The sequence below is a fragment of the Anguilla anguilla genome, chromosome 14, assembly GCF_013347855.1.
Source record: "Anguilla anguilla isolate fAngAng1 chromosome 14, fAngAng1.pri, whole genome shotgun sequence".
In the NCBI taxonomy this organism is placed as follows: Eukaryota; Metazoa; Chordata; class Actinopteri; order Anguilliformes; family Anguillidae; genus Anguilla; species Anguilla anguilla.
This window is the reverse complement of record NC_049214.1, coordinates 5,185,533-5,209,532: the sequence shown is the minus strand read 5'-3', so window position 1 is coordinate 5,209,532 and position 24,000 is coordinate 5,185,533. Positions and strand designations below refer to the sequence as shown.

Sequence of the window (24,000 nt, the reverse complement as noted above, 5' to 3'; positions counted from 1 at the left end):
TTTAATTCGGACAGCTCCGTTTTTTTTTCTTTTTTTTTTTCTGGCTTGCGTAGTGTAAGACTACGAACGACGCCTCTTTCCCTGTCAATCATGCGCACCGCATTAGTATCATCGCCAGAAGTGGGAAAATCTAGGCCGGGTCGGGGGAGATGCAGAGAAAATGTGCTGTGCGTTAGAGATTCCATTATTTATATTGGCGGGATTGTATAGTAAGAATATCGGGCGTCTTGTTACAGGTTAGAAGTATCACTGCTGTACGGCCAGTACACTGTCATTAAACTCACTGGTGCAACTTAGCATAGCTACATAGTGTGCATCGTCACTACTATTGGATTGTAAATGTAGGTTATATGAAAATGAACGAGTGGAACAATTTAAAAATATTTTTTGAAGAGTTACACGTTGTGCCAGAATTGCACGTGGATGTAGCCTATACTGAAGGATTAACAAATTTAAAGAGATTTAAAAGTCATTCTACAGGAATTGTGGTCCTTTGATTGTCTTGAAATGGATTTCATTTTTGTCACTAAAAACTTGCAATGCAATATTAACTTTTTAACTTTAATTAATCTAGATAACCTTAATATATGCCACCTTAATGTATTTAAATTATTTTTATGGAGGCACCATTTTTTTTGCCATTGATGTTCCTTGTAGGCCTACCTTGTAACAACATAAAACTTTTTTCAGAATTTTATTTCTCAGTTCAATCTGCACATGTTGACAAAAACCGTGTAGGTTAATGATAATGCAGTAGAATTCACTTAATTGCATAACTGATTATTGCATAAATCAGGTATTTGCATAGAATTGCCAAATCCTGAGGCATATTTGCATAAACCATTGTCACATAGTTCGGATATTTTACATGAAATTATGCCCAATTACATTGCATAATGATCTATAAATATACATTAAAAGTCGACAGATGCCTCATAAATAAGCCAACAATTGCCTTTTGGAGACAAAAAACCGCTAAAAATTACAAGGGTAAGACTGTAGAAAACATAGGCTTGAGTGGCACGTGCGGTTGTTGGCACTCTCTATCTACCGTCTCATACTTTTAATTTAGTTCAATTTTGTAAAATTAGATAAGGAATATACAGTACTGTATATGTATATGCTTGCTGCTTTTCCACGCACAGTTATATGTACAGCACAAATGTATGCTTAAATTTATGCCCTTCACATCTGTGCAAAAAAAACGGACCTGTAAAGACATAGTTCCCTTGGTTCGGTATATTGTCATGTTAAACCTGCGCCTCCGTTTAAGTGAGTTTTTGAAGGGGGAGTGGGGTTGTGGAATGAACTGAGCGGTGGAGTTCCATTTAAATTCAATTTCAGGAACCGTGCGGAAATTTCAATTAATTTCCCTGAATGATAATGGAGTCGACTGCAGCCCTGGTGAACCGTGAATGAAGAGAAGGGTTCTCTAGACGTTTCAGAGCAGGGATCTCAAACTCCGGTCCCAGGCGGGCGCAGTGCCTGCAGGTTTCCGGTGTGTTTCAGGACATAACCGATTCCTTTAAGTGATTGGATAAAGGGTCTAAACACACCTTGGTTTCTGAGGCCAGAAGCCAACTTTTTTTGGGGGGGGGGGGGCTTTTCCCAGTTTTATTTGGATAAAACAGTGTAGAGAGACAGGAAGAACTAGGGAGGAGAGAGAGGGAGAGACGTGCGACAAAGGTCGGCGGTCGGACTCAAACTGCCGACGTCGCGGCTCGCCATGAGCGTACGGAAAGTGCTCTACGGGCTGCGCCACTAGAGACACCCCCAGAAACTGACTATTGATTGAAAGGAAACTACAACAAAAAAAAAAACCAGCAGACACTACAGCACCTCCGGAATTGGGCTCTGAAATTCTTAAATGAGCCTAACCTGTCCCACCCCACACCCCCACCCCCCCCCCCCCCCAAACTGCTCCCCCAGGGTCGCCATTCGCCCGCGCCAGCCTGAAGAGCAGCAAGAACGACAGCTCCTCCTACTTCCGGCGCAAGGAGAAGAGGGTGCGCTTCTTCATCCGGCGCATGGTGAAGGCGCAGAGCTTCTACTGGTTCGTCCTGTTCCTGGTGGGCCTCAACACCATGTGCGTGGCCATGGTGCACTACGACCAGCCCGAGTGGCTCACCCACGCGCTGTGTGAGTCCGGACAACCCCACCCCCACCCCCCACCGCCGCCCCGCCCCGCCTCGCGAGGGTCTGTGGCCTTCCTTCTCTGTCCTCTTTAAATCTCCCACCTTTCTGCTCTCGTTCCGATTCGGAATGTCTGTTCCTCATGACTCTGAGGGCGATCAGAGAATTTGAGGGATTCGGGACCTCTCTATGGGCAGAGGAGTGATCCGTGTCACTGCTGCTTATCCAGCTGATCATGCGTGCATTATGGATTCAGTTCAGTTTTAATTCTTTTAATTGGTAAGTTTAGGAGTTAATGGTAAACTTAAGCTGTTAACTTAAAAAAAATGAAATACCATTCGAATTGCCCATTAAACATCATGGGCATTTTTCAGTTGATGATTTGAACTTTGAATCTATTTCCTTTATTAGTTCATTGGAATGGACCTGATCCTGTCCCTCTTGCTAGAACGTGGTTCTGATCCAGCTGGTCTCAGTTGATCGCTGGCTCATGTTCTGGCCCAGAGCAACCAGGGGGATGGGGGGGGGGGGGGTACTTTGCTTTCAGCATTGCTGTGTTTGACAGGATGGGGGCAGGGGGTTATGATCGTGGCCGGTGGGATGTCCCGAGGTGTCTGTCACTCTTGGTATGAGCCGAGCTCTGCTAATCACAGTATTATGGGACCCGGGCAATGAGGGAAAGCCTCAGGCCACCTGCCCCCCCCCTCCATCCGACCATGTCTCCCTCTCTCTCTCTCTCTCCCCTCCATCACCCCTTCCCTCTTCCTCTCCCTCTCATTCTCAAGATCCCTCCCTTCAACTCTTCGGTCTCTTCCTTTTTTCTGATTCTCTGTCCCCCCTCTGTCTCGCTTCCTGTGTTTGTAAAAACGCCACCATTGGCTGTTTACTTACCCCGATTATTGGGAGTAATCAGCTTTTGGCAGTATTTAGATTATTGCATACAACATGGATATAAGTAATGCAGTCGCTCCAATAACAGGATTTACATGATCCTTTTCGTAACAAGAACTTACTGAAGCTTTTTTATGCACCAGAAAATTGAAAGATTGGGCAAAAATCCAGGTATCATAATCAGGCTTTCAGTGTGTCGATTATCACCTTTGTTTTAAGTTCTATGCCTTTCTTGTTGGATAAAATATGGATTTTACATGTATGTTGCCTCATTTTTATACTTCAGTGACGGAAAACCATTAAGACCCCTTAAAATAGTTTTTTTTAGAGATTGAGAGTAACTTAAAAATGTGCATGCTGATGCAGTTTTCTTTTTTAAAATTAAAATTTTAAATAATTAACAGGAGTGTGAATAATTGTGATGCATATTCCTTCTTAAAATCTTTTCTCTCAGCAATTATTATTTGCTATATAAAATTTAAAAAAATTTTAATTGCACATACAAAGTTATAGCTCAATACCAGTAGTGTTTATTTTACACAGCAGTGAACTTGTCCAGCCGCTTGAAGTCCAGCTGTATACACATGGATAGCGTGTAGCAATTTGCCCTAGATATTGTTCCATCACATAATGAATATACAATGGTCATTATTGGTAATGAGTTGTGCTCATTATGGGCTAATACAGCCAGTCCAGCGATCTGATCTGATCTGTGTTTGTTTCTCTCTTCCGGCCTGACAGACCTGGCTGAGTTTGTCTTCCTGGGCCTCTTCCTGTCAGAGATGAGTCTGAAGATGTACGGACTGGGACCCAGGAACTATTTCCACTCCTCCTTCAACTGCTTTGATTTTGGGGTGAGTGTCACTGGAACATCACCACTGACATGAGTAGGTCATTACTTGCATTGTGTGAAACTGAGAATTTAGACTTGCATTTTGCCTGTGTCCTGTTAGGACAGGGCCACGCTGAGACAGATGAAATGTATAAAAATCTGGTGGTGGTTGGGAGTGTGGATGTGATTGGACAGTGGTTGGGAGTGTGGATGTGATTGGGCAGTGGTTGGGAGTGTGGAGGTGATTGGTCAGTGGCTGGGAGTGTGGATGTGATTGGGCAGTGGTTGAGAGTGTGGATGTGATTGGGCAGTGGCTGGGAGTGTGGATGTGATTGGGCAGTGGCTGGGAGTGTGGAGGTGATTGGGCAGTGGCTGGGAGTGTGGATGTGATTGGGCAGTGGTTGAATGTGATTGGGTGATGTCACTGAGGCTGGTTCCTGTGCAGGTGATCGTGGGGAGCATTTTCGAGGTGGTGTGGGCGGTGGTGAAGCCGGGGGCGTCGTTTGGGATCAGCGTTCTACGAGCCCTCCGCCTGCTCAGGATATTCAAGGTCACAAAGTAAGAGCCAGAGGAGAAGGGGGTGGGGTGGTAATTTGGAGATATTGGGCATGGGATGGGGTGTGGGGGTAGCCTTAAGGATTTGGAATGGAGTGGGCATGGGTGGATGGTGTTGAAAGGGGTTTTCGGGGAGGAGTTGGTGGTTTGGATAGAACGGACAGTCTTGCTGGTTGGTTTGGTTGGATTGGGGATCAGTTGGGTGGGATGGAATGGGAGGTTGGTTTTTGATTTACTTGAGTGGAGGCTCAAGTAGGGGTTTAAGTGGGTGGAATAAGCGGTTTGGGGGTAGTGTACCGCGATTTTTGCCCATAAATTTATTGTTGTATGCCCCCCCAGCAGGGCTGCCAGCCACAGTTGCTACCGGCACAGGAGGTTGGATTTGACCCGAACGTGTTGTGCTCACTTGTACTGAGTGACTTACCCAGCAGCCCCCAGCTTTCTCATTTTAAACAGAAATAACCTTCATCACAATGAACATTTGTATTACAATCTTGCTCTCAAATACAGCTCTCGGTTAGCTCTGACAAGGCGTAATAATTAGATTACATTTGCTACAAAATTACTAAAAATATTGGGCATATCTAATTAATGCAAATGGCAAAAATAAAATGCAGTATTTCCACTGAAATATTTTAATGAGCTACATACACCAATTAAACATGGTTGAGTTGAAATGATACATTACTGGCATTTAGCAGACAGTCTTATCCAGAGCGACTTACGCTACTTTTAAAATGAATTACTTTGTATCTGTTTATACAGCTGGACATATACTGAAGCAATGCAGGACAAGTACCTTGCTCAAGGGAACAATGGCCGTGTGCTACCCAGGAATCAAACCTATGACCTTTAGGTTATAAGCCCAGTTCCTTAGCCATTATGCTACACTGCCACCCTAGCATAAACAGAGATGCTGACTTACAAACATTAAAAAACCTTTAGCAACCACATGCCACAACATCCTTTGGTTATCATCATGAGTTAGAAATATATATTGAGAAAAAGCAGAGCTTTCCTACTGGCAGTACTTACACGGGTTCCTCAATCCTAAAAGCCTGTTCATAGCTTTAATAGAAGCACATTGCATTCTCTTAACCAGTCTGGGGAAAAAAGACGTTCATCCTGCTAAAAAAGCATCAGTATGTCTTCTTTGGGTCCCCTGGGTATAAATGTGTGACCTGAATTTTCAAGTATGGTGGGCATACAGTACCTGTTACCTGTGGCAACAGACCCGGATCCCAACTGCGGGTTAAAAATTCTGGACCTGCTTATTCTTGGGTGTTCTGGTTCAGGCAGTTTGGAACGCCTGTACAGAGTGCATGCGTAGTGTTACTATGACGACCCATAATGCCGTGTCTCGCGTTCGCTCTCTTGTTCTTTCACCCTCTGTCATGCTCTTCCAGTCTCATTTCTCACTTACTCTCGCACACTCTGTTGTACTTGCTCTTTCTCTCTCTTTTGCATATTTTTGTTTTTATTCCTGTTTGTTTATGATGCTTTTGACAGCTTTTAGATATTTAAAAAAAAATCAAGCCACTACCACTTCACAAACAATTTCTCTGACTGTTCCTGCTCAATCTTGCTCTCTCACCACTATTCTTTCTCTTTCTTTCTCTCCCTGTCTCTCTTCTCTTCCCCTCTTCCTCTGTTAATCTCTGTCTCTCTCTTCTCATATAATGAAGGAATGCCAAATAAAAAAGTAAATAAATGGCCAATTTCTCAAATACATGATGAACTAAATAAATAAAATATATAAGACCAAGACCAATTCCAGTTTTCACAAAATGGCAAAATGAATTTTATGAAAAATGAAACTCTCTTGGTTTTCCTTTCCCTCTCGGCACACAGGTACTGGAACTCTCTGAGGAACCTGGTCGTCTCTCTGCTCAACTCTATGAAATCCATCATCAGCTTGCTCTTCCTCCTCTTCCTCTTCATCGTGGTGTTTGCGCTGCTGGGGATGCAGCTCTTCGGCGGACAGTGAGTACCTGTTATCTCCGCTTCCTCCCCCTGCCAGCCCCCTTCAGCCCCGCCTCCCTGGTCACAGGCTCCACCCCCTCATCCTGGCCCTGCCCCCCTGCCAGCCCCCTTCAGCCCCGCCTCCCTGGTCACAGGCTCCACCCCATCATCCTGGCCCTGCCCCCCTGCCAGCCCCCTTCAGCCCCGCCTCCCTGGTCACAGGCTCCACCCCCTCATCCCGGCCCTGCCCCTCGTACTCCTCCTCCACATTGACTGTGCTGCCATTAGCCTATCAGTTCCATTAATGAAGAGTGCTGCAGCAGCAGGGGCAGTGACGTGACATCATCACTTTGCTGTCTGTTAGTGTATCCTGTTATTTTCAGTTGTGTAATTATTTTGGACAAAGTGGATGTGACTGAGGGACATGTCTCTAAGGTTTTCAGTGTGCTCTTTGGAAGGTTTTTGTTCACTGCTGTGATGAAATGCTCACAATGCTCCTGCTCATGTAATCAAACCACAACCATTATCAGGAAAGAAAGGTACAGCAATACTCCGCTTCAAAGTCGACATCAAAGTCAAGTTTTAGCAGTTACACGGCACTTTGGACAATAGCACGGGTGGTACAAAGAGCACCTCCGTGTCCTAGCGCAGTTATTTTTGTGTAGGCCAGTTCTACTGTCTTCCTAATCCAAAAAACTCAACCACATGATTGCATCAAATCAAAGTGATAAGTGGCGACGGGAACAACATGAAGTGTCTGTGTTAGCCCTCTGCAGCCTGCGTTTCTAACAGGCAAGAAATGCTGTATTTCTCTTGGGCGACACTTTGACCTTTGACCTATACTTTTTTTTTCTTTTATAATGGTCTCAGCCTTGTACAAATGTACGATTGTGAGAGGCGCACGGCTTGCAGTTTTAACTTAGCGCTTCATAAATTATTAAGATTCTGCTTGACGCAACTCAATTTAATCAACTAAACAGTCTATTTGCTGACTACAGCCAACGAGAAGAGAGGTTTTTTTTTGTCATGTTATCTAAACAGCCATGAACAAAGTGATTATTGTGGAAATTCAATTAATGCACTTAGACATTTGGCCGATCTAAAGATAATCCTGACACAGAGGGGCTAAAGACAACAAAGCTGTAATTAAAGTCTGTTTCCTGGTAAATCCCATGCAGCCTTTGCACATGGCAGTTCCTTAACGATGCTTTGGGTGTCAGGAAAGTTAAAGACTTGCGGGAAGGTTTTGGGCCAGTGTGTCAGGTGCGAGCGTTATCTTCTGTACGCCAGTGTGGTAAATCCTATAGAACCATAATGAACCCAGGCATGGTTAATTTAGCGTGTCATGTGCCCCAAGCTTTTATTTATTTTTTTCCCCGCAGGGGTTACAAATCCCTGCAATAAATCAAAACTTGTCTGAAAGGGTTGGTTGCGTTGCATTACAATATTTGCTGAGAAGATTTGATTACCTCTCAGAGACTCACAAAAAGCACTTGCCTTAGATTCCTCTAATATCACATCCACATTGAGCAGGAAAATTAAATCATGGATCGGTTACTATTGGAGAGTAGGAAGACACAGAAGTGGTGGTGGTGGTGGTGGTGGTGACTTGTGTGAAAGATGAGCTTTGTCGTTGAGTGTCTCTGTTTCAGACTGGGTAGCTATCAGTATAGGCTGCAGCGTTGGTAATAATGAGAACCCAGTGAACTAGCATTTCCTTGCCACTTTGCTGAGGTGGCCATACTCATTCTATACTATTGATGATGATGGTTATTTCATAAATCAATTCCATTTTCAGAGCTTGCTGACCGTCTAGTAACCGGAATTCAGGCAGTCCAGAACATAGAATGCTGAAAGCTCAAAACGCAGGGTGGACTGGTGTCCTGTATGGAGACCGACAGTTTTGGCCGAAATACGCAGTCGTGTGTCCCAGCAACCCTACATTGAACCGCCTTTTCCTCCAATCTTTATCCATTTCCTTTTATTCCTTACTCTACCCAGATCACTCAGCTTTTATCTGTGTGTGTGCACATCCATGCGTGCGTGTGTGTGTGTGTGTGTGTCGGTGTGCGTATGTTCATGTGTGTGTGTGTGTGTACGTGTGTGTGCATGGATGTGCGGAGTGTGAGCATGTGTGTGTGTGCGCTTTACAGAGAGTAATGGAGCCGATTCAGTTAGCATGTGTAGCACAGTGAGTAGCACTCTGTGGTTCAGTAATTTATGGGGTTAAATGTGAATGTGACAGGCTAGTTCAGTTTAGTTAAACCATGAAGCATGTACAGCATGGAGCTAACAGTACACACTACTGAGCAGGCCTGAGAGAGGCCGTTGCAGAAAGCGTATAATCCTGTTAGTACATACTGGTGTGTATCATTCATATGTGCTGGCATTTTTGTGTTTAGCCATCTCGAGCCCAGTAGCTTGCTTTTACCATTACAAATTCATGGCTTTTACCATTGCCTGAGGTGGCGTGTGACAGAGTAGGCGGTAAGTTGTGTGTGACTGTGTGATAGGTTGAAGCTAGTCGGCTGATAATTGGCGGAGGGGCAGGTGTGATGAGGGGCGTGTGTTTTGGGGAGCGGGGGTGGGGGTGGGGGGGGGGGTGTTTACTGTGTTCGCCTCACGGGACCTCAGCGTCCATTTGTTGTTTTTGTTTTTTTTTTCATTTCTCTCGACGTTTTCTTCAGTTCCAAGACGTCGGAGGGAGGTTCACGCAGGTTTGTCACTCAAAGGGTTGCGCAGAGGGGCAGAAGAGGGACAGAGTGGGGTTGGGGGTGGGGTTGGGGGGGGTGGGTCCCGTCCCAGGACAGCGTCCCAGCTGTGCTCACAGGACCCTGGGTCCTATCGGGAGGATTTGGGATGTATAAGGGCTGGGGTGGGGGTTTGAAAACGCAGTTGGATTACTGTGTGTGTGTGTGTGTGTGTGTGTGTATGCGCGTGCGTGCTTTAGTGAAAGATGAATTACAACACCATTACACAAACGATAAGAATGCAGAGGCTCTTTGTGCTGTTGGGTTAATGTATTTTATTTTTTATGTAATACTGGGTCAGTAGTATTTATTTTTTTATGTGAATTAAATGCACGAATGGATAAAAAAGTGAATTCAAATTTAGTTTTTTTTGGTTCCCACCGTATTCTGGCGAAAGTTCTGTTTAAATTCTCCATTTTTAAACACAGGCCTCTGCGTGGTGTTTTGTGCATGGGTGTGATGTCATACATCTTCAGGGTTTCACAGCTGCTGCAGGTCTGTTGCTCAGGAGGAGGGGGAGGAGCTCAGCACTGCACAGAATGGCAAACTCACAGGGCCCCGCCCCTAAAACTGACTTTGAGTGACAGCCAGCACACACAGGGATGCACGTACCACAGAGGCCATGGCAGGCACACAACGAAGCTAGTGTAGAGACACACGTACACACACACACACAAGAATACACACACACACACAATGGCCTCACAGAGTGCCTCACATATTGCATGTGTGTCCTGCTTCTCTTTTAGCAAACTCAACATTAAGTCTGCCACCTTTAAATTACATTACAGGCGTTTGGCAGACGCTCTTATCCAGAGCTACGTACAACAAAGCGAAACCAGGGACCTTTAGAGTATGCAGTGTAATTAAGTTCCAATGAAACTGCTCAGGGGCATCAGAGGCTGACTGGAGGATTGGGGGGGAGAGGGGAAATCATCCTATGGGTTTGCCATTGTTGCCTTGAAAGTCGCCCTCCCAAACGCTGTCCAAGATGCTGTGAGAGGTCCTGTACAGTAGGGGCAACGTGTCGGGAACATTGTAGCAACGTTTTGGCAGGAGTGCTGTGAAGGTTGGGGGAGACAAGTGTGTTGGTGATCCTGTTCTGACTGGTGTAGCATGCTAACGTATATTTCACTGTCCTGGGAACAACCTTCACCATTTCTGAGGCCATGCCCCGCAGCAGTGCGATTGGATACAGAGGAGAAAACTGTAGCGAGCAACACTTTGAGGGGTTGATGTCATTGCTGCCCAAAACCTCTACAAACTAATTTTGTGAAGATTGTGTGTTAACATGTGTCTGTGCCCAGTATGTTATCTCCATACTAACTAGTGTTTACTAACTGCTAATTGCATGTTTTCGTATAACATTTGTGTGTGTGTGTGTGTGTGTGTGAGTATATTTGTAGGTATACAATAGATGTACTGTATAATGTCAGACGTGTGTAGGTGTAGGTGTGTGTGTGTGTGTGTTTTTATATGCTTGTGTGATCTTCAGTTTTCGTGTACACAGTTGTAATGATCCTCTCACTTTTTGATAAGTATCGGTTTGAAGGGACGACTGGTAATTCACAGTAATTCACTTCATGTCAGAATTTTAGCAGTAACAGGAGTTACGTCCAACAGCTAAGAGTGGTAAAGCCAGTTCCATGTCTATCTGGACATGTGACAGACCAAAGAATCATCGGAATATAAAAAGAAGTAAATTGGCAGCTGTTATAATGTGTGAAACAGTGAGCCATTTGAGAATTTGATTTTGTTTTGAAATGAAATTCAGTTGGGAATTATTTCTACCATCAAAAAAGGCAATTCTGAACCAATTCTTTTTGGACATTATAAATGGTGCTATCCTATTTTTCCTGCACGGTGCATGCAGACTGCAGCAAAATTAAGATTTTACAAAATGGCTGCTGGGACTCTAAGCTGATTAGCATATTTTCAAAGAGAACTTACTTTAGAAATTTCCTAAGAATTCTTGTGTTCTCCAGTGATATCATGGGCATAGTGGATATTGTTGAGGGTTAAAAGAGGTTGTGTGTCTTTGTTAAACTTACTGAACTGTTCTTTCTCCTTTTACCAAAACCCCACCCCCACTCCAAAAAAAAAGGTTTAACTTTGAAGATGAGACTCCAACGACGAACTTCAATAACTTTCCTGCTGCCATACTCACTGTTTTCCAGGTACTCCTACGTCATCTCTTCCTCTTCTCTTCTCTGTTTGTTTTCTGTAATCTGATTGGTTCAAGCAAGGCAGTGAGCCTCCCTACAGACAAAGCTTGGATAATAAACACTTTGAAAGCCTCTGTTACAGGTCAGCAGTTAAGTTGGTTTGAATCACTGTCTCCAATTGGAGCCCCACCTACATGAGCTCATGATTCATCAGAAAAAAGGAACTGTTCACTTGTTTATTAGCGAGCGCTGATGACGATGGTTGTTATTCTAGCTGTTAACAATGGCAGCCCCAATATGATGATTATTATTATTGTAATTATTATTATGAATAATAACAACAACAATAATAATAATAATAACACGAATAATAATAATAATTACTATACATTATTTTATTCAATATTCTCACCATCCTCTCCCATTTTGAACAGTTCCTGGTCTTGTGTGACTCCCCCACAGATCCTGACAGGCGAGGACTGGAACGCAGTGATGTACCATGGGATTGAGTCTCAGGGAGGCGTGCATCGGGGAATGTTCTCCTCCATTTACTTCATCGTGCTCACGCTGTTCGGAAACTGTATCCTCGCTGAACGCTGGGCGGACGTGCAGTGCGGTGTTCAGGGAAACGGTGCTCATAATCCAGAGGGCGGTACAGGACAGGCTCGATTCAGGGGTGGGGGCACTGCTGTTGTGCTCTTGGGGAAAGTGTTTAACCTGAAGTGCTTCAGTATACGTATATCCAGATTGCATGTAAGTCACTCTGGAGAAGCTTTGATTGAATATCTGAATCTAATGTAATATTGCTCTGCTCCTACTGCAGCCGACGGCAGGTCTTGCTGCAAGGGGTTATGTGGTAGCTCCCTTGTAAGATGGACACCACAGATGATCTTGTTTTTTATTTTATTTTAATTTATCTGTTTTCATGTAAGCCATTTCCATAACAAACCGGTGCCTGCCCGCGGCAGATGGGTTCCCCCTCTGAGTCCGGTTCTGCTCAAGGTTCCTTCCTGCTATCAGTCAGGGAGTGTTTCCTTGCCACTGTGGCCCTAGGCTTACTCTTTGGGGGCCGGTTTCTCTGTAAAGCTGCTTTGTGACAAAGCTCCTTTGTTAAAAGCGCTATACAAGTAAAATTGATTGATTGATTTAATTTGTTTTTGCAATTAGCAGTTAGAAAACATTTAAACACGCCACCAACTCCACCCCCCCCCCCCCCAAACTCAAGTGAATATGCCCCTGCCCCAACAGATCAGTTGAGTGCATTTGTTACCCTTTTATCCTGAACAGGGTCAGTTATGAAGGACGAGGTGTGATTAATTAATGATTTGTATTTTTTATATAACTGTATGAATGTTTGTAACCAGGGCACCATCGCAAATGAGACCTTGGTCTCAATGGGTTCCCCTGGGTGAATAAAGGTTAATAAATAAATAATAAATAAATAATCACACCTCACACTTCAGCTGATTGTGGACTACAGCTGAATAGTTTCTCTCTTCCTGTTTTAAAACTCCATACGTTGTTTTGGGAACTGGAGCATTTTACCCCATATCCAGTGTTTGGGTGGACGGGAGTGGTTCACTGTTTTCATTTTCCTCTGATCCTTTCCTTAACCGAACCCGTCGCTCAGACACGCTCCTCAATGTCTTTCTCGCCATCGCTGTCGACAACCTGGCTAATGCACAGGAGCTCACTAAGGTAACTCTGGCTGGCCTTAGAAAAGTTATTTAAATACATTTTCTCAATGATAATTCATGAAATTCATGTTTGTTTCTATATAGTTTGTGTGTGTGAGAGAGTGTATGTGTGAAATAGGTGATTAATTTATCGAGTGGTTGTGTGATGTACAGCTTAACGGCATTCTCCTGTCGAATGCTGATCCCAGTCACCACCAATATGTCCCTTTCATAACCCCTCCCGCTGGTCTCCGTTTCTCTTATCCACCATTGGCCAGGATGAGGAGCAGCAGGAGGAAGCAGCCAATAAAAAGCTCGCTCTCCAAAAGGCCATGGAGGTGAAGGAGGTCAGCCCCATGTCTGCAGCCAACATCTCCATCGCGGCGTAAGTCAGTCCCCCTGGCCCCCCCACCCCCCGCCCTGCATGCGTTTCCTCCTACTCCTCCACCTGCGGAAACCACACCTGTTTCAGCCCTCCCCCCTTCTTAGTGCTGTGTGTGTGTGTTTTTTTTTTGTTCAGTCTCCGAGGTTGTACCTGCCTCTTTTTGTACCCATGATGGTTTGTGTGTGTGTGTGTGTGTGTGTGTGTTTTTGTTCAGTCTCCGAGGTTGTACCTGCCTCTTTTTGTACCCATGATGGTGTGTGTGTGTGTGTGTGTGTGTGTGTGTGTGTGTGTGTGTGTGCCTTTGTCTCTGTGTGTGTCTGCGTCTGTATCTGTGTGTGCGTGTCCGCGCGTATGTGTGTGGTTTGTCTTCGCACGCCGTTGAACGGGACGAAATAGTGCTTTGAACTCAACTCGCACAGTTAGCCCCATTACGAAAGAAGACAGCGAATATCAAGTACAGCCAGTGAACTTGTGTTCTGTTAAATTGTTTTATTATTGTGTATGTACTGTGCATGTCAGCTCAGTGTAGTAATCAGGGGTCTCTTGTGAAAGAGACCCTGCTTTCTACGGGCTTTCCCTGTATAAATATGTCTGTGTGTCGATTGAAAAAAAAAAAAAAGTGTGTGTGATCTACTTAAATTCATCAAACACTATTTAATGCCGCTGCCAATGTCTCTGCTTTTCCTTGCTCAAAGGCTATTTTGTGGGTGTGGCCTGCTCATAAACACTATTGGCATTAACGTTGACATCCACAGCAGCAGACCATAGTCGTAAGCGTTCAGTGTTCTGTGTTCTGGCTCTCTACTCCACAATTTTAGATTTGTAATCAAACAATTCACGTGTGGTTAAAGGCCAGATTTTCAGGTTTTATTAAAGGATATCTTATACATTTTAGTTTCACCGTGGAGAAATTACAGCACTTTCTATACATAGCCGCCCCCAACCCCCCCCCACCCCCCCCCCACCCCCCCAATTCTATACATGGTCTTTATTTCCATTTTAGACTATGGGGATTTGTTTACAGGCATCCAGCTGCTACTATGATTAAGCCTCTAGATGCCATGTACCTCTCTGCTCTGTGATTCCTTACAGGTGATAAATATGGCACAAATCGCTGTCGTCTTTGTGAAAAGGTTTACTGAGCCTCTCTGTTGGTGAGACATAATCAGCACTGTCATGCTTTCATCTATAAAGCCTTTTTGGGTGGGAAACCACTTTGTTTATCTTCTCTTTTGAATTGGAAAACAGGCACATGCTCATGGGACTGGCTTGTATTCCACATCCCCAAGACAAATTCTGGCTTAGGACAGATTGCTTTTTGCTTTTATGCCCCTCATACTTGGAATGATTAGCAAAAAAAATACTTTTAAATTGGACTCCTTACTGCCTTTGAGGCAATATGTTGAATATTATTGTTTTTTATTGTAATTATTTAATTAATATTTTACGTGTATTTTTAACTAATTTTTTGATTTACTTTTTTAATGTACTGGTTTTAACTATGAGGGACTTTCCCACAACGGTTCTCCAAGGTTTAAAGTATTTGATTGATTGATTGATTGACTGACCTGTTGCAGAGGGAGGTGTTTGATTGGTTGATCGACCTGTTGCAGAGCGAGGTGTTTGATTGGTTGATTGACCTGTTGCAGAGGGAAGTGCTTTCTGGAAGGGTGTCTTTTACACCAACAGGCCTTCCAGATCCTACTGTTTCCCTGGGAGGGATTGTAGGTTCAACACCTAACACCCAGTACCCCTCATTATTGGCCATAATAATCCATTTTATTCAAATTTCAAACAAATATTTATCAATGGTTTATTTCAAAGCACTATTTTATGTGTCGTTATGAATGGTATTTTCTTTTAATACTCTTGTTTTTAAGGAATTAGAAATTTTACAAAGTGTTTTTTTTTCCTCTTTAGGAAGTACATTAGATAAAATACATTTGAGTATTAACATGAAAAATATATTCACAGTTGAATGCACAATCTTTTGAAGCTGAAACCAGACCAGACTGCTTTGTGGTCTGTGCTTTGAAGATTTAAAAACACTTTGTAAATCTGCCACTCTGCATTCATTTTAGGGAGCTATGTTGTTTTTGGGTTTGATGTTATACAGTTTAATGTTTTTGTCTTTTCTTATACTTTGGGAGGAGGAGGGGGCAGACAGAGAGAGAGAGAGGGGGAGGACAGACAGACCGACCTCCTGACTGACCTCTTCCCTTTGTGTTCTGTTTTTTGTCTCACGTTTTTGTTTTGTTGTTTTTCGTTTGCGTTTGTTTGTGCACGTGCAGTTTCGTAAAGCAAAATCGAGGTGCTCTATCTCGCAGCTCTTCCGTCTCCAGCGTTAATTCACCGTGAGTTTTTGCTCCAGTTTACAATTTACTCAACCCCTCCCACCTCTTTAACCCCGCCCACCCACCCATCCGGCCGCACCAACCGCCTTCAGTGCGTCCCGTCATCTCCTCCCCTGCCATCGGGATCTCCTCCATCACATGGGCCACAGTCTGTACTCTCTGCCCCTTGCCATCTAATGGTGAATGTGGAAACCGCTCTCTCTCTCTCTCCCTCTCCCTCTCTCCCTCTCCTTTTCTCTGTCTTTCTCTCTCTCCGCACGCGCGTGCATTTGTGCATTTAAAATCCGATGTGTGTTCTCGAGGCTGACGGGGCGCGCTGGTGAAGCTGTCGCAGCAGCAACCCCCCCTCGCTAACTCGTCTCCCAGCTGATAAAGAACGTAACTCTGCAGAAAGTAGGGGGTAGTCACTATTCCCTAATGTGTCTGCAGTCCCCCCCCCCCCCCAAGTTGAGAGTACCTCAGTTTTTAACACAGTTTTTTTTTTTACCTTTACCCCCGTCACACACTCACCTCCCTGCACAGGCTTCCTCATCTGCCGTGGTTCCACCATTTTGCCAGGAACATGCCGCTAACTGAACATTTGAACGGTTTGAGCTGAACAGCTTCTGCTGAACATTTCCCACACATTTCCCTGTCCACTGAAAAAAAAATTAGAAAGATAAAAATGGAAGGGGTGGAAGCCGACATACCTTAAGGAAGACCAATCTTTTTTTATGTCACAGGTAAAGGAAGTGAGCAGATTCTTGTATAAAATGTTTTATGCCGCCTAGATGCTCAGAATACCATTCGGGTGCATGAGTATAGCACGTCATGTTAGCCAGGCCACCCTGGCGCCCTATGAGGCGGGCGGGGGGGAGAGGAGCAGGGAGCAGGCAGAGCGGTTTCAACGGGCGTGGTCCCCCCCCCCCCCCCCCGCGCTACCCCCCGTCCGCCGTCTGTAAGCCCCGCTCTGTGGCCGGCCAGCCGTGACACAGCCCTGTAAATCAGTCTGACGGACGGAGGCGTGCGCGGGATGTAATCGTGAGTGGGCGGGACGTGCGGGGGGGGGGGGGCCCACCGCCACGCTCAGAGCTACCCGCTGACTCTGGGATCGTCAGAAAACCTGCCAAGGCCCATCTCCGCATGCTGCGCCGTACTATTCCCACTGGAAGAACAAGACCACGTCGAAACCTAGCATACGGCTGGACAAGGCTGACCGATGGTGTGGACGTCATAACTCGGCTGACCAATGGTGTAACTTCATCACTCACTCACTCGCTCAGTCAGTCACAGACATTCCCGTTTGTAGGGCTGGCCCCGCTGTTGCAGTCCAGCCAAAAAAGCTGTTTTACGGAGACAGCCGCCAGGGTCTAAGCACTGAAAGTGTGAGTTCATGGTTGGTTGCCTTTATATAAATAGCAAGTTGCTAAAGGAAGCGATCCAGATTCCTCGCCTGGTGGTCATTATGTTCTGTTATGTATGCAGTGGAACTTTATCTCGATGAACCTGTTGAGGTCGCGCAGACAGTTTCGATTTTTCACTGGAAATAAAACAAATCGGGCGGCCTTCCTGAGGGAAATTTCTCCCACAATTTTGCTGTCATTATAGGAGAGGGAAGGAGATGCTGCCATGTCCTGCGGCTGTGAAACCCCTGTTTCCCAGCATTTGGGATTTGTGAGATCCATCGTTCTTCCAAAATGGCACCTGTATGCATACAATTGGTGGCCTGGGATCCTTAGTACCATAATGTTATAAGCAACCTGATCGGGCTTCTAGTTGTAGTCGTACTAAAATAGTACCGTGCGGTTATGAGCCTGAGATGCAATCAGTTGTCCCCATAATGCGGGATTCAGCATTTTTTACACAGAATTCTGGAAAGACAAACACATATTCTGGTCTCTTTTTTTAAGATTACAACCGGCAACGACCCAGACTTGAACCACAACAAGATATAATTCCTCCTGTTTGTTTGAGCCAGCCGTCTTTCGGAGTCTGTCGTTTGTGTTGTTTATTGATCATAATATTTACACAGCCGTCGGCGGCATCGGGGTTGGATTTAAAGAGAAAGTGCCTCATTTGAATGAAGAATCAAAAAACGAAATGTCACGCTCTTGCTAGCTTGCTCAGTATGAGTAAATCAAAACAGAAATTGCTCCAAGGTTCTTTTTTTGTTTTGCCAATTTTGATCAGAACATTATTTGAAGCTTGTCCCGCTATTTCATCCCCATTCTGTTCCCAGTGTCATAATAAACTAATGAGAGGAAACACATTTGTTGTGTTATTTCTGTGAGTTGTCATATTTTGGCGAAAATAGCCATTTTATCGGAATTCAGGTTAAGTAGTCTGAAACGCAAATTTTTCAATGTCCAGCCGCCTGCCTTCCAAAGACGTAGCATGTCCATGGGCTAGTGCGACCACCGAGTGATGCTAACTTTGATCCTGTCGGCCAGGGGTCCTCAATCTTACCCAGAAAGGGCCGGTGTGGGTGCAGGCTTTTGCTCCAACCACACAGAAACGCTCCTGATTCTCCTAATCAAGGTCCTTAGGAAAGACTCCAGTGGCTGATTAGTGGTATGAGGTGTGTAACTGTTTGGTTGGAATGAAAGCCTGCACCCACACCGGCCCTTTCTGGATGAGATTGAGGACCCCTGCTATAGGCTATTATGGTGGAGGGAGGTTGGGATGGGAGGGCGTTGGGGTAATTTCAGTGAGATTGCGATTACGTGATTTTTAAAAAGTGTGCAATTCAGTCACCTAATCAATACCTGGATGTGAGATCATCTGTGACGATGCTCCATGACATTTGTATGTGCGGACAGGGTATGTATGTACCCAAGAGATCGACTGATACCCTTTTTATTGACCATGTTGTGCTGTGTTCTGTGCACGTGCTTGTGACAGGATTTGGGATGTTGTATGAGAGTTAGCAAGCCTGTAACTTAGATGGTAAAAAGAATGGCTTTTCACAAGACAAGGATTTTCAAGCCATGATTTTTATGAGTTAGCAATGCTAGCATTGAATAGGAATTTGCCCCATCAAATAAATGACATCGCAGGCATACTGTGGGAATAAACATAATCAGTATTTTTGTGACCCATATATAATAACATTCATTTCAGCATTTTTCATTATCATTTTGAAAAATGTAGTGTGCCACTTAAATTGCCTTACTGCTGTTTTATATTCAGGTCAACACAAGTTCATGTGAGTATATCATTCCATAACCAACCATGGATAATCATAAATGTTTTGGCCCAGCTCTGATTGTGACACAGAAGACGTTCAGCTACTACCTGTTTCAAACAGAAAGTTTCTTTTTCTTAACTAGCATTTCGGAAAAGGTTGATTAATGCATGACTCAAGCTCCTGAGAGTTACTTTCAGGGAAAGCTGAAGGGGTTTTAAAGAGTTTATTTTTTTTAAAGGTTTCTGGTATTTCATGACAGTTTCAGATTAAATTAATATTAAAAAATGTTGTGAATGAATTTTAATTTATGAACCCATCCAGTGTGATATGTGATGCATGCATTGTGCTATAGTACCCCAATAATAATTTTTTGACGAAAAGTTTCTTTTAAAAAATCCCGATAGAACATATTGCCCCCCCTAAAGCCAAAGCTGATCTGCAAGTGAGTGTGAATTTGGATCCCATGGATCGCCCGTGACCTGTACCTCCCTGCTGTCTCTCGCACCCTGTCCAGCAAGGAGCAGCAGAGGTCGGCCAAGCTGATGTCGGTGTGGGAGCAGCGGACGACGCAGCTGCGCAGGCACCACCTGCGCGCGAGCAGCGAGGCCCTGTACAACGAGCTGGAGCCCGAGGAGCGGCTGCGCGTGTCCTCCGCCATGCACATCCGCCCCGACATGAAGACCCACCTGGACCGCCCCCTGGTGGTGGAGGCGCGCGATGGCAACGGCAACGGCAACGGCAACGGCGGGAAGGAGGGGGGAGACTGGGGCACCTCGGGGGAGGGGGAGGGGGCCGATGAAGCCGCGCCTCTTTCCTCCTCGCACCCCCGGAAGCACCACAGGCACCGGGACAGGCCCGCCAACGAAACCGGCGGCAACGGGGAGGCGGGCGAAGGCAGGGAGGGCGGGGGGCACACCCACCACAGCCGAAACAAGGAGCACAACGGGTCGCGGGGCAGGGAGGGGGGCCGGAGGCACCACCACCAGGGTTTGATGGACGAGGGGGGAGGAGGAGGTGGAGGGGGAGGAGGAGGAGGAGGGGGCGGTGAGAGAGAGCACCGGCGTCACCATGGCCACCGCCAGCCGAAGGAGGGGAACGGGACAGGCGGGAACGGGGCGAAAGGTGAGCGGAAGGGGCGGCACCGGGAGGGGGTGCGCCCTGCCGGTCGGGACGCAGACGGGCGGGACGGCGAGGGGAACGGCGAGCGGAGGAGGCACAGGCCGCGCGGGGCCCGCGCCCGGTCCACCATGGACCAGGAGGAGGAGGAGGAGCGTCGGGAGGGCGAGGAGAGAGAGGGCGGCAAGGCACACAGGTGAGACACATTACATTACATTACAGGCATTTGGCAGACGCTCTTATCCAGAGCGACGTACAACAAAGTGTATAGACACAGATGAGAGACAGGTGAGATGCTGTAGAGCAGTGGTCTCCAACCCTGGTCCCGGAGAGCTACAGGGTCTGCTGGTTTTTATAGTGACTCTGCACTTCATGAATCAATCAGAGCAGTTGATTGCACAGTTAACTCAACTCACCCGGTGTCTTGGGTCTCAACTGGGTGCTGATTTTAAGGTGAAAACAAAAACCAGCAGACCCTGTAGCTCTCCAGGACCAGGGCTGGAGACCACTGCTGTAGAGAGACAAGTGAGACTCTATAGAGGGACAGGTCAGAGACTGTAGAGAAACAGGCGAGATGCTGTCGAAAGAGCAAGGAGGTGCGGAAAGGTTAGGTAATATAACAGGTCCTATCGCTTCCCAGATACGAAACACGGAAAATTGTGGGGTGCTGATCTGATCTTTCTATCCATAATTATCTTGTCAATAACGAGCTTGCGAGGGTTGTAAAAGTGGAGCTCTGAGGATGTGTTATCCAGATATAATTCCTTTGAACAGGGATTTAAGTGCTCCTGTGTGGGGCTGCTCATTGCTTGTGGCGCTAGCAATATGCAGCTAATTGTTGTGTTGAAGTGGGTCTGTTTTACAGCTTGGGTATGGCTGTAAAGTGTGAACAATATTATCTAAAGCTGGATGCGAGGCGCACCTGGGACGCTGGGCTCAAAATGGCGTAGACTTTAAGTAGATTTGTCTTCATCTTTGACCAATGAGACAATTCCTGAATTGGAGGATTTTTTTGTTGTTCCTTTTTTCCAATGAGATGACTCTGTAGTTCTGATAAGGTGACATTTTGTCTTTCTTTCGACCAATGAGATAGCCCAGTAGGACCATCAGGGCAGAGCTCTGTCTTTCTCTCAGCCAATGAGATTACAGAGCAGAAATGAAAGGAAGAATTAAAAAAAAAAAAAAACATTTTTATTTTTGTATTCTTTATCTTCCTGTCTACTAAATAGACTAGAGTAGTAGCTTAGTAGGCCTGAAAGGGGCGGAGCTCCATTCTCTTAGCCAATGAGACCACTCTGTTCTGTCTGACAGGGGAAGGCACGCAGACGTGGAGGGCTGCGGGACTGCCACCAGCCCGCCCCAGCTCCCCGGGGGTCGGGTGTCGGCCTGGGACAAGCAGGAGGACTCGGACAACCAGAAGAACCTCTCGCGGACGTGCCAGGCGGGGCTCGGCACCAACGCCATCCACATCCCCGTCACCCTCACCTCCCCACCGGGAGAGACCGCCACCATACCCAGTCAGTGCCACCTGAAGCCACCGTCTAGAACTTCCATCCTAAAACAGATCCACTGTCCGTCAGCAGCCTAAGCTGGCCAAAGATTAGTAGATTATAAGAGCCACAATTAGTTGCAAAGGGAGAAAACTAGTGTGAGAGCCAGCTTTGCCAAGGCATTGGCCGATTGTGAGAACCAGTAGAAACCAGTAACTGCCGCCTTTTGCCTCATATTATTCCCCTTTCTCTCTCTCGCTCTCTCTCTCTCTCTCTCTCTCTCTCTCTCTCTCGCTCTCGCTCGTCGGTAGTGAACAACATCGACGTTGACTCGCTCCCGTTGAACGAAGAGAAGAAGAACCTGGAGGACCAGACCAAAAACGGGCGTCGGCAGATTCTGCCGTACAGCTCCATGTTTGTGTTCAGCCAGGCCAACCCGTGAGTGCGCTGTCATGACGACGCTTTTCGTTACATAAAACGCCGCTCTCTGTTGTGCCCAGCTTCACATGACACGAGGAAAGGTCGTGTGTGACCAATACACAGACTCATGTTTGTTTTTTCGTTGCAGTTGTTTTTTTTCGGGTGGGGTCGAACTCGACCAGCGTTCTTTTTTCACCAGTTTTTCATCCACATCTTCTGTTCTTTTCTTTTTCTCCTGGTTTGGAGTAACCGGCCGTGCACTTGTAGCCCCTGTCTCTTTGTTGTGACGTCCGCCGGTTAGGCGGACTGCAGCCTGACCGTACCCCTGTAACCCACGCGGTGTGTTTGCTGTTGAGGGGGCGGGGTGCTGGCGGTAATGCATTTGAAGTGCAGGGCTGAATTACTCACTTCTGCAGATCAGGAGTGGGACTCAGCCTCTCACGAGTTCTGTTTTCCACCATGAACCGAAGAAACACACGAACCGAATAACAAAGTGAGCAAAATGCGCGTTACGGTGTTTCCTTTTTCACCACGGTCCTTCCATTGAATGTGCGCAGTTAATTGGAAAACTGTGACCTTTTTACTTTTTCAAAAATCCATCAGCAGAGTGAAGGATGTTGTGAAGGCAACTCCTACACAGGACTATGAAGGTGTCACTCCAACGCACATAGCTGAGCATCTCTCCTTGGGCGTCATCTTTAGTTAAGCAGAAATGAATGAAAGGCTAGGAAACTCAAATCTGGCCCTTGAGGCCAGTAGTTCTGCTGTTTTTTTTTCTACTTGATATTGTGGTTAATTGGCTGATCAATGTCACTAATTGGCCAGAGTTTTAGTTCACCCAGGTGTCCTAGGTTTAAATCAGCCCTGGTTATTGGGGAAGAATAAAAACAAACAGTACTACCGGTCTCTAGGCCTAGATTTGAGTATCCCTGTCTTAGAGAGCAGACTGTGTGGTATGGGGATAAATGCAGGCTTGCAGGTGAGCTCATGAGGTGTTGTTCCTGTGCCGGCCTGCAGGGTGCGCCGTCTGTGTCACTATGTGGTGAACCTGCGCTACTTTGAGATGTGCATCCTCTTGGTCATCACCATGAGCAGCATCGCGCTGGCCGCGGAGGACCCGGTGCAAGCCAACGCCCCCCGCAACAACGTGAGTCCTGCGACCCGCAAAGACGGGTCTGCTCGGCGGGGCGGTTGGGTTTGGGATGGTGGGAAGGGGGGGTCAGAGGCAGGGGACCTTACGTGGTTCCCCCCTGTATATTTATGCCCTCTCCCTTTTCTTCTCCCCAATTTGGGATACTGAACCGTATTTATCAGTGGCTATTCCTGCAGCCTCCATTTTTGATTCAGCACAGTGCGGCCAAGCACGCGCACTCTTCCAAAACACACGATATCAGCCGCCACATTCTATCACACCACAGTTTGCAAGTCGGTCTCGCACAGACATGAAGTGGAGGAAGATGTTTCATGTACAGCTTAAGGTGGATTTGCTGGCACCTAATTGACCAGTTGGGGTCACTTGCTGTCACCGCGGCTTACTCAACCCCAATTATATTTAGTTTTTTTTTTTTTAGAATTTAGTATTTAACATTATATTATATTGTCTGTTTTTCAAATGCGCTACTCTAAAAACTAGATACCTACGAGTGTTTGTGTCTCACCCTGTTAAGGAAAGGCCACCCAGTAGTCCAATTGAGTAGATTTCAGGTACCAGGTTCAAATCTTTGGAATGCTCAAGTTCCATCACTTTGAATTATTTTGTATCTCTTCAATGTTAGTTTTGTTAATGTGTTTTAATTGGTTAATTCTGCTTTATAGCAAAATGACACGGTGTGTTAAAACCAATAGTGGTTCCTGTTTGAGAGCCGGTGGTTGGTCTGCAACAGTCCTCCTCCCGTACAGTGGTGGACTGTTGAGATGTTCCACCTTGTTGTCAATAACTCATGTTGCATATATATGCATACGTGCATACGTGCATATGTATGTGCGTGTGTGTGTGTGTGGTGTGGGGCGGGGGGGGGGGGGGGGGGGGGGGGGGGGGGGGGGGGGGGGGGGGGGGGGGGGGGGGGGGGGGGGGGGGGGGGGGGGGGGGGGTGGGGGGGGTGGGG

The 24,000-nt window shown here is 46.1% G+C and overlaps 1 protein-coding gene across 1 annotated transcript in view; it reads left to right on the top strand.

Annotated features, from left to right (window-relative positions):
• cacna1bb (calcium channel, voltage-dependent, N type, alpha 1B subunit, b) overlaps window positions 1-24,000 on the top strand; it is a 186,360-nt gene that overhangs the window by 123,590 nt on the left and 38,770 nt on the right. The window contains exons 12-24 of the mRNA XM_035391563.1: window positions 1,930-2,139; window positions 3,766-3,878; window positions 4,302-4,414; window positions 6,263-6,394; window positions 11,228-11,300; window positions 11,751-11,868; window positions 12,919-12,986; window positions 13,243-13,349; window positions 15,641-15,703; window positions 19,384-20,181; window positions 21,297-21,502; window positions 21,787-21,913; window positions 22,913-23,068. Coding sequence (XP_035247454.1) covers window positions 1,930-2,139; window positions 3,766-3,878; window positions 4,302-4,414; window positions 6,263-6,394; window positions 11,228-11,300; window positions 11,751-11,868; window positions 12,919-12,986; window positions 13,243-13,349; window positions 15,641-15,703; window positions 19,384-20,181; window positions 21,297-21,502; window positions 21,787-21,913; window positions 22,913-23,068 — 2,284 coding nt within the window. The remainder of the gene's footprint in view (window positions 1-1,929; window positions 2,140-3,765; window positions 3,879-4,301; window positions 4,415-6,262; window positions 6,395-11,227; window positions 11,301-11,750; window positions 11,869-12,918; window positions 12,987-13,242; window positions 13,350-15,640; window positions 15,704-19,383; window positions 20,182-21,296; window positions 21,503-21,786; window positions 21,914-22,912; window positions 23,069-24,000) is intronic.